This window comes from Psammomys obesus, unplaced genomic scaffold (assembly GCF_907164565.1).
Source record: "Psammomys obesus unplaced genomic scaffold, mPsaObe1.curated_primary_1811, whole genome shotgun sequence".
Classification (NCBI taxonomy): domain Eukaryota; kingdom Metazoa; phylum Chordata; class Mammalia; order Rodentia; family Muridae; genus Psammomys; species Psammomys obesus.
In genome coordinates, this window is record NW_026596034.1 from 35,645,581 (window position 1) to 35,659,865 (window position 14,285).

A 14,285-nucleotide genomic window follows, 5' to 3' on the forward strand; every position below is an offset into this window, starting at 1 on the left:
GGGGTAAATCTAGTGCCCTGTTCTCAGGTACCTGTGTGTACATACCCCGGCAAATAAAAAGTAAATACATTCGCTTTAGGGCACGTGGCTTCACCCCATAGAAAGCGTCCGTGGATCTTTCTGTAGACACGGAATAGCCCTCTGTGAACATGCAGATATTCCAGCATTGGCAAGTCACGGCATTTCCGGACCATGCAGGCTGCACTGCCACATAGAGGCATGCTGGGACAGGCGCCACTGTCCCTTTGCTCACCCTCACCTGCCCCCGGGGTGGGTGGACGTGCTGATGAGGGGGAGGTCCATTCCGCGCCTAGCCAGCCTTGCCTGGGAGGGCTATCTCCCCACGTGGGATCTCTGGTCCCAGGGCAGGGTCAAGTCTGGGTTGCACTTCAAGGCCCTCCCCCCTCCCCCAAAGTTCCCAGTTCGGATTCTGCAGGATGCGGAAGGTACGCTTAAGTTGCCAAGGTGATTTGCTTGTAGGCGGTTGGCCACTCGGAAGTGGACAAAGGGCATGCGCAGCCTGGAGATGGCGACCCGCTTGCCTTGTTTGCAGCCGTTGATGGGGAAGTTTTTCGAGGATCCCCACCCACCCACCCCCACCCAAGGAGACATTTAGTGATGTCTGTGCATGGCGTGTTGGGTTTCGAAGGTGGTAGAGGAGTCTGATACTGACACGATGTTCTGGCGCTTTCCTTCAATCCCTGAGTAACTTTGACCTGGATAGCTGGCCCTGGGGAGGGCCAGTACTCAGGAATGGCTGCTTAAAGAGCTGTCATGCAGGACTCTGACATCTGGGTTTGTGCGCACTGTCAGTTTCCAGGAAAGCCCTGGAGATACAGCTGCCACATTGAACAGCTAGGAGAATGAACCTTTGTGTCCAGGCAAGCAGGCTGCCCCTGAGAGAGACATCCTAGACCCAAATGGGTCTTTTTTTTTTTTTTTTAAATTTTGCAGTTAGCATCGCTTTATTTAGTTTACGTGCACCACCATGTGCGTGGGAAGGTCAGGCAACCTGTAGGACTTGGCTTTCCGTCCTCCTTCGAACCCCAGTTGTCAGGCTGGGTGGTCGGGACCTTTCCTAGTGAGCAGCATGCTGGCCAGAAACAAGCAGTTTAACTGTTTATAATACCGGGCACATTCTGAATCTGATTGGAGTGACAGGCTCCAAGAGAAGGTGGCCTCCTGGGTGGGCCCCTCCCCCACTTCCTCTTGAGTCCAGGAAGGAGTCAGCATGCTAGCAACAAGGAACCTGAGGATCCTGGTGGGACCCAGTGTCTCTAGCCCCCGTGGACTCCGTGTACTGCCCAGCATGCTTGTGTGGCCAGTGTTCAGGAGTGTGGCTGCCTGAAGCCTAGAGACAAGCTCTGGGACCCCTGAGTTGGGGATTTGTGGTTTTGTGGCTTCGGAAGCTTTAAAGAAACCGGATCTTCATTTTGACCCGAATCTTGTCTTAGGATGCTCGCCCCTTCCTGTGTAGCCAGAGTAAGCAGGGCGCCGTGTCTCTCTTCCCCACGGTTGTCCTGAGAAGGTGAGGGTGACCCTCAGAAGTGCTCAGCCTGTGGAGCTTTCAGCTGGCCGGGACCAAGGGGCTTTGATCACAGACCATGGCTTCCATTAGGCTGTGCACCTACCTCCTGGCTAGAGGGGAAGCGCCTGGCTAGGCCTTGCTGGCCCCAGCCCTCTGTCAGGAATCCGCCTGTGACCACTTGTAGCAGCTGCTGACAATACTGGCAGGTGGCTGGTGTGTGTCCTGCTCTCCAGCTCTGGGGAGAGGTCTTCCGTCAAGTAGGCCCCTGGGTCTGCTCAGCATCCAGCTTAAACAGGAAGTGGGGATGGAGGGCCTGTGTTGGTGGGGCCTGGGGAACTGGGTGTCACATGCCTGTAGCCTCTCATCAGGTGTGGAGAACTCAGGGGCTGGCCTCGACCTGCTGGCCTCTGGCCACCACCCCATGGAAACTTGGAGGCACATGGCCTCAGTCCTGGACAGCTTGGGCGTTTGTTTGTAGGACTTGGGGAGGAAGCCAGTAGCTTCTGCTAAAAGGGCTCTTTGTGACTGACGAAGCCTGAAGGTGCCATGGGCCACTTGGGGCTCACTGCAGCGTGCAGAAACTGCTGCTGGGAGACATTGCCTGCTTTTCTGTAGCGGCACCCTCTCTGTCCTCCTTGTCCCTCTGTAACGGGCACGGCAGCAAACGGTGGGTCCCCAGGACAGCCCCCTGCTCTGTCAGGGCCAAGTGCTGCTAAAGGCTCTCTGACTTTTACTTGGGCCATTCCCAGCCTTCACTCCTGCCTAATGGGTCTTGACTCAGTGGTGTACACAGTGGGACACAGGTAACAGGCTGAGCCTAGCTGAGGTGGTTCTCTCCAGCCTCAGTTGCCCTCTGGGTAAAACACCTGACTAGACTGAGGAATGGCAGAGCCTCCATGTTCAGGAGACAGGCTGGGCCAGACACAGCAGTCAGGCCAAGGACAGGACATAGTAAGGCCCCTATGTCCCCAGTGTTAGCAACTGACAAGGGCCAGAGAGGGGAGGACAGGATCAGCTCTGTCTACTGAGCCATGACTGGTGGCCTGTCTTCACCCACCTGTCGCTCTGGTTGGTTTGTGGGCTCCGCTGTTGTGAAGGGTTCCTGTGGGGTAGCGTCATGGTTACAGAAGGCATGTGCGCGGGCACACCTGGTGCCAAGCTGTTGCCACTTTCTGTCGTTGTTACTTGACCGTCATGGGGTCAGGGCTAAGCCCTGAGCCATTAGTCTCAGCGGCGGTCACTGGCTTGCCCACCTCAGGGGCCCTCCTCTCCGGTGGGTTTCTGCTGAGCTAGTGTGTGTGGCTGTGCAGCCCTTCATCTGCCCACGCCAGGCTTCTCACGCACAGCCGCCACTTAGAATGATCGCGTCAAATGCCGTTGCCATCTGCTGCCTGATTTCATCCCTGCTGCCGCCTGGGAACCCCTGAGCCTCCTGGTCTGTTGCTTTGCATACCTCACCAGGTGATTCCTGGGAGGCTTTTGTCAGTTGGCCACAGAATGACTTGCCCAGTGCCATCCTCCTAAAGCTGAAGCTGCAGCCATAGAACCTCATGGCTCTTTCCTGCCGTTCTCTCTCTGTCATGCTGAGTTCTGCACCCAGGGCCTTGCCATGCCATGTAAGCCCTCTACTGTTGAGCTCATCCTCGTTTTGCTACTTGTTTTTAAGATGGTTTCTCACCAAGTTTAGGTTGGCCTTGAACCCATGGTGCTCCGCAGCGCCCTGAGTAGTCGCAGTGAGGAGTTTGCACGCCATCTCTTGCTGTACCTCGTTTCTTTGCACCTTTTCAATCCACCCGTGTGTGTGGCCCGCTTGTCACGTCACACTCCAAGTTTTTCTGAACACTCAGTTGGCAGGGCCTTTGACAGCCTGGTGGTGGACAGGGAAAGGCCGGGGGAGGGGGGTACCAGAGTTACCTATCCTCTGAAATTACCGACACTGCAGGGACCCTCAGAGGCTGCTTACGCACTCCCTGAATGCTGTGGGTGGGCCCCTCCTATCCCTGTCAGCTGTGTTGAGGTAGGCAACCTCTCCTGCCTCCCTCCCTCATTCTGCCCGGGCTGCCTTGTTCCCCCTTGACTCACAGATCAGAGTCCCTGTCATACCCAAGCCGCCTCCACTTGCCTGCTGCTTCCTCTGCTTTCACGGTCTTGGGTCAGGAGCCACCATCTGCTCTACTTTCCCTGCTCTGATGCCTTGTGAGGGGGTTCCTGGGGGAACTGACCTCTGGAGCAGGGAGTGGGCAGTGCCTAGCAGCCTGGGGGTAGGCTCACCCTTAACATCCGCCGGCCTCCCTGCCCCCAGCCCAGAGAAGCTGCCTCACATGGGTGCGCTCAGAACAAGCCGGCGGCGGCACACATAATAATGAATTTATTATGAAGCCGTCCAGGCTCTGGGATCACGTGGCACCCCACGCTGCCGCAGCCGCCAGGTCCCTGCAGCAGGGTGACCCCAGCCTTGTTAGAGCTGCAGAAGCATCACCCTCTGGGCAGCGGGATCACAGGGGCGGGCACGGAGCCTGTGCTGGGCTGGCGTCTGTCTGTGCACAAACTTCAGTGTGTGGTAATGAAAAACGACCGAGAAGGCCAGATAGAGCATCCGGGCCCACACTGCCTGAGAGCCTGGCTCTACTGGGTGCAGCCTCCCAGGGCGTAATTACCCCAGGGTGAGGGGCTGCTGGGGGAGGAGGGGGCGGATTGGTGCTTGAACCGGGCCTCCAGAAAATTCATCTCAGCTATTAGCTGGTAATTACAGAGCAGAAGGAGCAAGCCTGAGGTCTGGTGCCGGGAGGAGCTGGGATGAAAGGGATGGTAATTACGGCCTCAACGGGAGGGAGGCCGGGCTGATTAATAACTCCTGACGTACAGCAGGAGGGAAGTGGCATTAGAGACCCCCCCACCCGTGAAGCCTGATAAGGTCAACAGTGCAGGACCAGAGCGGGGTGAGTTGGGCAGTGTCACCTGCCTGGTGCGCTGGGGTCTCCTCCCTTGGCAGGGGAGCCTAAAGGAGACATCAGTCTTTGTAGGGCAGTCAGGCAGGGTGCGCCAGGCAGCCTGGCTGTCCCAGGCCATTTCGTGGATACTGTTCATGGCTTCTGGCAGAAGCCCAAGCTTTCAGCACTGGGTTCTGGATGGACGGGTCTAGAGAGAAGAAAGCTGAGTGAGTGTTTAGATGAAGCAGCAGGGAGGAGCCTGTGCAGAGGAGCACAGGAGGCGGCCACCTAGATCCAGGCTCATTTTCCCACTGAGCTGCTCATCTGGAGAGCGTGGACTGTGCAGGCAGCCCTTGGCTTCATCCATCACGGCCCTTGCACCACAGAGCTTATTCCCAGCTGTTAGGATAATGAATTCACATGAGCCAGTCACATAGATGAGGGTTCAGTGAGTGGCTGGGAGCAGAGAAGTTAATAAATACCCCCTAATGAGGGCAGGGAGAGCAGGCATCGTGTGCCCTCATTTCTCCTTTCTGCTGCCCCTGCCTGCCGCACCGGAGCCTCCACGGACACCGACCTGCCTGTTGGCGGTGGCTTGTCTTCTGAGGGTGCCAGGCAGGCACAGAACAGACATCAGCCTTGATGGGTCTAGGCCAGTGAGTGAAGGGACTCTCCAGCTCCCCCCAGGTTGGCAGCGGATCCTCTTTGGTACCCGAGGCTGTTCCCTGCCCCTCCCCCGTCAGCCCCATGTGCGCATGTGAGGAGGAGTAGTGCTAATTTTAGACTCCCCCTAATGAAGCCGCTCATTTGGAATTCTATTTTAAGTGACCTGACATCAGAACAGCTTTCCCAGGCTGGGAACATACTGATACCTGCAGGACCTAGCCTTGGGGGACCCGCCCACCCCCCAAGGGTGGAAGGAGGGGCAAAGATGCCCTGGGCCTGAGCCTGCTGGGAGGCCTCAGGCTAGGATCCCCTGCCCTCTGACTGTTGGTGGGGTACCTGTCTGGGTCTCCTACAGGGAGATGATGCGGTCCAGGGGAGGTCCTGCCCACAAACCCCATCCTCTGACATCCTGCCATGCCTGCTCAGGCCCCCACGGTTGCATGTTCCCCTCAGATTTGGGGGATGGGCCTGCAGCTGTACAGCGCGCTGCAGCTCTCAGCATGTCCGTCTGCTTCGGCCCGCCTGGTGTAGTTGTGAGCCCCCAGAATTTGCATGCTCCCGCTGGGTCTGAGGCAGCTTGTTTCACACGGGGACATGCCGCTGTGCTGGAGCAGGCCCAGCCCTGCTCTGACCCACCCTTGTGCCAGGCCTACCCACTCATGTCTGTGAAGTGAGCCCAAGGACACCTTCCCCTGGATGGGAGGAGAAGGGGTGGAGGCAGGGGCAGCTCACTGGCGCGGAGGTGTGTGATGCCATGGAGGTGGCTGTGAGGTGTCGGTGGAGGTTGGCGTCTCTTGGCTTCTGATCTGCTGAGGTTAACAGCTCATTCCGGATCTTGCCCAATATAGTAAACCACCCCAAAGTTGGTGCCGTGAGTAGAGGAGCACCTCCTAGTGCCTGGAGTCTCTGTGGGTCCAGGACTGTGTAAGCTTAGCTGCATGGGTCCAGCTCAGAGTCAAGGATGAGGCCTGTGGGGTGACCTAAACTGGACTCTCCCAAGGACTGTGGCAGCCTCTGGTCTGGCATTGTGGCTGAGTGCTGCCTGTCTGCCCTAGCAACCGGAAGGCAAGAAGGGGGGCGCTAGTGATGGCGTCTGTCCCCCTCACCATCCCTCTACCACAGTACGTATGCTAGAAATGAGGTGTCAGAGCCATTCGCCCCCACCCATCACGTGTCTCTACCTCTCGGGAGGGTTGAGTGACGAGACCTGGGCATGTTTTAAACCACTGGGGTCACAGAGCAATGAGTGTGTGAGTGGTGGCTGTGGGCCGAGCACCGATGTGAGAAGAGTGAGAACATGCCCGTTCAACTATGACATCGGGCCAGCCTCGGTACACCTGGCCTCACTCTCCCCATCTACCCTCCTTGAAATACAAAGGTGACAAGCAGGGGTGGTAGACATGGTTTGGCCACCTCCTAAGCTCTTATATGACCAGTGAGTGCAGTGGTTCTCAACCTTGCTGGCACTTGGACCCTTTTGATTCAGTTCCTCACGTTGTGGTGACCCCCAACCATAAAATTACCTCATTGCTACTTTGGAACTGTAATTTTGCTATTGTTAATGAATCTTAATATAAATACCTGTTTTCTGAAAGGGCCATTTGACACTCTCCCCCAAAGGGGTCAGGACCCACAGGTTGAGAAGCACTTGCCTAGAGCTGCCCTGATGTGATCTGAGCCTTGCTAAGCTGTCCCCAGGACGGTATGGACACAGGTCAGCCTCTGGGCTCAGTGGCCTGTTGCTCCAAGATAACGGTCTATGCAGCATGGGGCCTGGCCACAACTGGGAGCCAGCCCCTGTGCTCTGGGACTCCTTTGTTCCTCAGATACCAGCCCTTGCTGGGGCATACAGTCTCACTGTTCCCGCCTTCACGAAGCTGCTGGTCTGGTGGCCTTACTTTGAGTGCACCCGTGTGGAGGAAGCGGGAGCCAGAGGAGGATGGGGGTGGCTGTTCGTGAGAAACTGCTCTGTGGTGCGGCTTCTGTGAAACCGGCCTCTTCCCCAGACCCACAGATGGGAAGCGGCTTGGCGCTGGATGGGGACCGGAAGAGCTGGAGGGTAGAAGTTGGGGAGGGGGGTGGCGCACCCTGCCCTGAGCATTGTTTTTCCCTCTGAGAAAAGGCCGGCATGTCCAGGCCTCAGAGTGGGCTGGAGGGTGAATTTCAATCTAGTTTTTTTCAGGTAGAGCCCTGGCACCCTGGGGACGGACTTGACCTGGGGTAGATCGGAGAGCAGGGCAGTGAGGGGGTGGGATGGGGGAGAGTGGTCTAGGTGCTGGGTCTGTGTTGACGCCACGGGCCTTGGATACATAAGACCTCAGCTTCCTTCTGTATGGAGGGGCCATTGTTGTGCAGGCCTCTTGGATGCCCGTGCCTGTCAGCTGCTTGTTTGTGTTGTGTTTTCAGTCATTTCCCAGCTTCGGTCTCGCTCCTCAGCCCTTGGTCTGGTGGGGCCTGCATATGGCACTTTGGAGTACTCTCTGAAGGTCTGGCTCTGGAGAGCTGGTCCAAGGTACAGCACCACTGGGGTGCCCTCAGAGCTGTGCGGGCAGATGGACTGTGGGGATGGGTCTGCTGTCTGCAGCGCTGGCTGTGCTCCGCTCCTGTGGCCCTCGGCTCTTGCTGCATGCTGCTGCTGCAGCCCCTTTGGTGCTGGCGCTCTGCTCTCTGGGTGACACTGGTTCTTCTTTTCCTGTTTCAGGCATGAGCCATGAGCCCAAGTCCCCTTCAATAGGGATGCTTTCCACGGCGACCAGGACCACCGCCACCGTCAACCCCCTCACCCCCTCGCCACTCAATGGCGCCCTGGTGCCCACCGGTAGCCCGGCCCCCAGCAGTGCGCTGTCGGCCCAGGCCGCGCCATCCTCCAGCTTTGCTGCCGCGCTGCGCAAGCTCGCCAAACAGGCAGAGGAGCCCAGAGGTAAGAGGCACCAGGCCACCAGCTCACGGGATGCCCCTGCCCCTCAGTGCATCTCTCTGGCTGGCATGGCCACGGGAGACGGCTGTCTGTGCAGCACCTGTGGTCCACCTGTACCTCCCCTCCCCCACTGACGCAGGCAGGGCTGGCCTGGTGCAGCTGCCATCCTACATCTGGCCCTGACCCTAGCCCTACGCTCTGCTTCACTGTGCCTTCCTCTCTGCCTGCCTCTGCCCTCCTTAGCTTCAGTGGCCACTGTAGACGCTCATTGGTGGGCAAGTGGACTTGCTACTGCGGTAGATTCTGAAAGTGGCTGTGATCTGTTGCCCTGCCTCAGTCTGGTATGGCCTCTTGCCCATAATTTGCCTATTAGTGCCATCCTTGGTGTGTGTAGCAAAGGGCATGAGGTTTCTGATACAGCCAACCCTGCTACAGCCTGTATCCTTGTGGCTCTTGATTGTGACAGAGTGGGCGCATGCCCTAGATGGGCCAGAGGTTTGCTTCCTGAAGCCTCCTGAGCTGGGACACATTGTGCTGATTTGGGCAAAGCTTGGCTCTTTCTGAATTCAGTCATCTGGTTGACACAAGGCTCTCTCAGGCCCCCTTTGGCTCTGGTTTTGGGACACTTCTTGTGTCCTGTGGTAACCCAGTGGCACAGTTTAGTCTGTTTATGCCTGAACACGTGAGCCCTTTGGATCCTGCTAATCTGGACTCGCTGATCAGAGGCCGGTGGCCAAAGCATGGAAACCCTGTAGCCATCTGCTTTGCCTCAAAGGCCCTGGCCCCCGAGGTGCTGCAGGAGCCATCAGTGGCTTTGCTTACACTCAGGCTCGCAGAGGAATGGAAGCATACTCGGGAGGAGGCGGCCAGGGTTGCCTGGCTTCCCAGCGTTCTCTGCCCTGGTTGCTGGCAGAGGTGAGATGTGGCCGGAATGGCCAGTGGGAGTACCAGATCAGGAGGGAAGGTAATCTGTCTCCAAGCAGTAGAGGGGGCTGCTGGCAAGACCCACACCTGAGACAGCCCGCCTTTGTTGGGTGCTGGCCTGGTTCTGGTGACCCTGAGGAAGAAGCTGGTCTGCCTGTCTCCGCTGTCCAGGCTCTCCCAGTGTCCAGCGCAAACCTAGGGTCAGTTGGTGAGCCAAGTGCCGAAGGCTTTGGGCCTCAGTTGAACGGGAATATGGTCGATGGTGAACAACAGGTGCACTGTCCACCAGGCTTGTCCTTTCTTGGTTGTGACCTGGCCACCTGATGCCTGGGAACCATGCACCACACTGGGACAGGGAGGATTGAGGTGGCGGTGCTGTCGGCCAAGGCTTGTGTCCGCCAGCTTGTCTCCTGAGTCTTCCTCATGTGCAGATGGGGACCTCAGGCTTGGGTTGCTTGTTGTCTGTGGGCACAGGGTAGCTTGGGGACCCAGGGACATCCTGACACTGGTGTCCAGTTGGGCCTGGGCTCTTGTCTGCCACCTTGCTGGAAACTGTGGGCATCTTGACAGTACAGCAAAGCTAAGGCCTATCCCCTCCGTAGTTTTCAGGTCCTCATTTGTTTGCCAGGACCCTTGGTGAGTCTTTTCCACCTCGGCTTGGACCTGGCGGCATTGCTGGGATGGCGGAATGGCATGCTGTACGGCTACTAAAAGCTAACGTTCAGGGGGGTCATGTCTTGAGACACGGGCCACAGCAGTGAATCCTCCTGTCCCCTGCTGCTTCTGGCCACTGAGAACTTTTGAGAGAGGGCTTGTTTTTTTCAAGACAGGGTTTCTCAGTATAGCCCTGGCTGTCTTGGAACTCACTCTGTACACCAAGCTAGCCTCAAACTCAAAGAGATCTGCCTCCCAGAGTGCTGGGATCAAAGGCGTGTGCCACCAACGTCCAGCTTAAATATTTTCTTGAGGCTGGGTGTCTTGTGGCCCAGGTTAGCCTTGGGACTGTCTGTATAGCCGAGGGTGACCTTTAATTTCCGATCTTTTGATGATGGGCATCCAGTACCTAGCTTAGGCAGTGCCAGGGATCAAACCCAGGGCCTCATTTGTGCATGCCAGGCAAGCTCTACCCCTGAACCGGATGACCGGTTCTGCTCAGCTTTTAGTAGTTGTGCAGCTAACCTCTGGAATACCAGAATATGTTTTTGTGTCCCCCTGCAGGGTTACCCCTTTATCTGGCCTCAGCCGCTCCCCAGCTGCCCAGCCCCTAGCCTGCTGTCCATGCAGTGTGATAGAGTGAGCCTGGGTCCATGCATCTGCCGTGTGCTCCCTGCCCTTGTTCCATCCTTTGAGCCACTATGCAGGGCATGCATCCCTCACTGGGCCCAGCACCCGGTCTCTCACTGTGGCACTTCATGTTCCTCCCCAACAAACCCCCTCCCCACCTCTCAGTCTCTGTCTGTGTCACTGGGAGGGGAAGTTGAGCCTGAAGGTTGAGGACAATGATCTTAGCCAATTCCAGACTTGTGTTCTGAGGCCCCCACAGGGCAGGTATCTGAGCTGCCCACTCGGACTGGCTCTCAGCCCCCCTCCAGCAGCGGAAGGATGGTGAGTGGAAGTGGGTGGCTTCCAGAGCTGCCGCTGTTGCCCTTGTGGGGGCCTGGCTCCTCTTCCCCTCCACCCCTGACGCTCTGCCCCGTGCCCACCCTTCCTAGAGACACTGTTATATTTTTAGCCATCTGACCATGCTCGCTTAGGCTCCTGTGGCTGATGTCTCTCTTCATCCTGTCTCGAGGGTGCCGTTTAAGAATTTCAATCCAGATAGTGCAATCAGCATGCCATCTCATTTGCTCTGCCCCGAGAGAGAGGCAGACGGGGAGCGAGGAGAAGCCAGCCCCTTCCGTATTCTCCAAGGTCCCGTAAGGGTATCCCGGGGTGTGGCCTCAGGCACAACCAGGTGGGCCAGGTGGGAACCCTGGCCTAACTCTTGTAGCGGGGCAAGGCCAAGGTTTGCCAGACCAGAAGATGCTGGGGGCTCACCCTGTTGTGTGCCTGGGCAGGTTGGTTTACCTCTCTGAGCCTCTGCTTTTTTGGGGTTGCATGAAGACTCCCTCTGGTAGAGTCTGTTGACCCAGTGGGAACATACAGAATGGATACAGACCACATAACTAAATGTGACCCTGATGACTGGGGGTCCCTGATTGTTCCCACCGCCACCTCCCAATCCTGTTGCCACTGCCTATGCACTCCCACTCCCTAAACTAGGGAACACCTGGGGGCGTCTGATCAGCCATCATGGGTCCCCACTGCTGTGGTTGGTTCTCCTGATCTGGCCAGGCCTAGGCAACTGTAGGTCCACCGACTTCTGGCCTACCTCTGGGGCCATGCCTGGGAGTATGAAGCACATGAGGAACATCCCAGCTTGTACAAAACTGGTTTCTGCAAAAGAACGCTGGGTTGTGAGCCCCAGGCTGGACCCCTCGGTCTATCCTGCCCTCGCTACTTAAGAAACTCCCATTACACTGAGTTCCAAGTAATGAGCCCAGGCTGCTCAGCAGTCCTGAAGCTGCCTCCATCCATGTGTGGCAGCACAGCAGCTCAGCTTCTCGGCTATTGGGAAGGGACTCGTCCTTTCCTCAGAGAGGCACCCAGAGGCCCGTTCATGAAGACCTCATCATTCCTCCAAGCCCAGCTTGGAGGCCATTGTGGGTACTCCTGCCAGCCCTGTCCATCCCGCTGCCCTGTAGGGGTCCAGTGTTCAGTGGACTCACTGAGTTTCTGGATAAAGGGTATGGGAGCCCTAGGGGGCCTCTGGGAACTCAGACCTTGAGCCATGTCTCAAGCTGCTAGCCTGGCCCCCACAGGCAGCTCTCAGAGCTGCCCTAGGCAAAGGCTCCTGGGCCTCCGTGGAGAGCAAGCTGTAAGAGCCCTCACCACTGCCCCCACCTGTGAGAAATGAAGCTGGGTGCTGCCAGGCGGGGCCCAAGCTGTGTGGCAATCTGCTCCTCTCCCATGGGGCCCTGGTGCCGTCTGCTGAGGGGGGTGGGGCCGCGGCGGAGCCCACATGTCCTTGGCTGACAATCGGGAGGCCCACACAGCACTCGGAGCTGTGTATACCCTTGGTTCCAGGACACCTGGGGCCTTGGGCCCCCTCTTTCCTTCCCAGGAAGCACATGGGGGGGGGAGATCCCTCGCCACTTAGTCACCTGTGGGGAGCCAGGCTTCGAGGGTGGGCTGCAGTGGGTGAGCTTCTGATTAGACATCCCTAGTCTCTGAGCCTTCTGCTAGTCCTTGCCTCCCGCCCATCTAGTCACACGCCTTGTAACCAAGGGCCGTGTAGTTACCATGGGTGGTGGATGAAACCTGTGTGCAGCCCCTAAGAGGCAGAGGCTGGGGACCATCCATCCCTCTGTGTTGAATCCAAGTGGCCTCCCACCTGGCTGCACGTCTGTCCCGGGGTGGGCTGGATAGGGGCATAGGCACACCCTGCATGCATCGCCTTGGAAATCTGCCTCTTTCAAAGAAAACAACAAAACAAATGGCCTGCCTGGCATGCCTGCCTGCCTGTCAGTCTGCGGCTGGCAGGGTGGAGGCGTCTCCGTGGGTGTCTGGAGCCCCATCTGTCTGTGGCTCAGGTGTGAGCAGTGGGGTTAGCTATTGAAATAGCAAGAAACCAGGAAGGGCAGGAAGATCCATGCAAGGAGTTCAGAGCCACAGCTGTCCTAGAGGGGACGGGAGGGTAGCAGTCTATGGATGTCAGGGTGATGTCCCGCCTCCTCCCCAACCCCCCTCTGCCATCTATCCTTCCTCATCTATACCCCTCTGCTCTTCAGAATGGCCTAACATGGTGGCGCTGGGACAGAGCCCAACCCAGGGGACTCTCACTGGCTCCTCCCAGCCTCAGTTCTTCCAGGACTGGTGCCATGCTCATGGTCTTTGCCTGTCACGGGGCCCTGGGAAGCGTTCCTGTTAAATCACAGCCCCTTCCGGATTGTTGACTTGGGTTTAATGACTGGTCCTGAGTACAGGGCCTCAGCACCTGCCCCCTTCTCTCACAGACACTGAGGGAAAGGGGGCTGAGACACCCAGCCTTGGGTCAGTGACATGCTCGAAGGCCCGCTGGCAGCAGCATGTGGCCACCCTGTGGTTCTGTTTGGCTGTCTCTCCTCAAAGCTGCAGGTTGTGTGTGGCTGATGCCATCACCGGTGTTTGCTGCTGCATTCCTGGCTATTTGTGGGATCCTGTGGGGCCCCCAAGGGGCTTCCCTGCCTGGTGCTTGTCACTGTGCTCTTCTTGGTCCTGGAGTCCTTCGCTTCCAGCACTCATGTTACTCAAGCAGCAGTTGGCCATAGAGTTGGTTGGACTTTATTTCTTGTCCCTTGATGCCTGCCCTGCCAGCTGGCTGGTGGCAGTAGCTCAAGTCTACAGGAAGAGAGAGGGACAGCCCGAGATGTGGGAGCCACCTCTCCTGGCAGAGGCATCGGGCTGCAAGCCCAGTGGGCTTCCTGGATAACAGCATGGCTTCCCACCAGGGCTTTCAGAGCACCCCTGGCATCCTGATGCATAATAGAGCAGCTTTCTCCACCCAGAGGCTCTTTCAAAGCTGAGCTGGGCACAGAGGATACGGAGTAGCCATGGGAACAGGCACAGGGACCCTTAGGCTTCCCTGCCCTGTGGTTGGGGCCACTCAGTAGGTGCCCTCCTTCACTTACAAAGGCTAGAACTGGACCCTCTGTGGCTGGTCTGCTTGGTAACTTCCCAGAATCCTTTACCTGCATCTTCATCACATGGGGAGGGGTTGGGCTGTGTCTGCCTTTGGGATTTTAGTGGGGAAAAGAGTCTCCCCTTGGAAGCCAAGGGCTCATTCTGGTATCCTGTCCTGAGGGTGTTGGTTCAGCTGCTCATCCTTTCCCTTGCTGAGCAAGGTGTCGGGCCACAGATCAGGGTCAAGCCCCTGGTACACAGGGCTGTGTGGAACAACCTTGACCCCTCCTTACTTCCTCCATATTCCTTGTTGGCTGGACCCAGGCCTGTGGCTTTGGGATCGGGGGGGTAAAGCTCCTGCTGTGCAAATGTGAGGACGTGAGTTCAGATCCTAGAACCTGAGTAGGAGGCAGAGGTGGAAGGATCCCCAGGCAAGCTGGCCACTTCCGTTGTGCTGCAGGTTCAGTGAGCAACTCAGTAAATACAGGGAGAGCAATTAAGGAAGACACCTGGAACAATTTCTTCACACACACACTGGCGCGCACATACGCACAGGAATTCAGGAGGGAGCGTGCAGTTGGTACTCGGCAGCTGTCTGTGGGATGCTGCTCATCTCTAT

General features: G+C 57.5%; 1 protein-coding gene across 8 annotated transcripts in view; it reads left to right on the forward strand.

The window, feature by feature from the left end:
- Positions 1 to 14,285, forward strand: part of Gse1 (Gse1 coiled-coil protein) — a 333,224-nt gene that overhangs the window by 296,690 nt on the left and 22,249 nt on the right. For 6 of the 8 annotated variants that reach the window (XM_055620866.1, XM_055620867.1, XM_055620873.1 and 3 more), the window contains one exon: positions 7,826 to 8,044. The exons of the other annotated variants lie outside the window; for them this stretch is intronic. In XM_055620866.1, the coding sequence (XP_055476841.1) occupies positions 7,826 to 8,044 (219 nt within the window). The remainder of the gene's footprint in view (positions 1 to 7,825; positions 8,045 to 14,285) is intronic. 8 annotated transcript variants of the gene reach the window in all.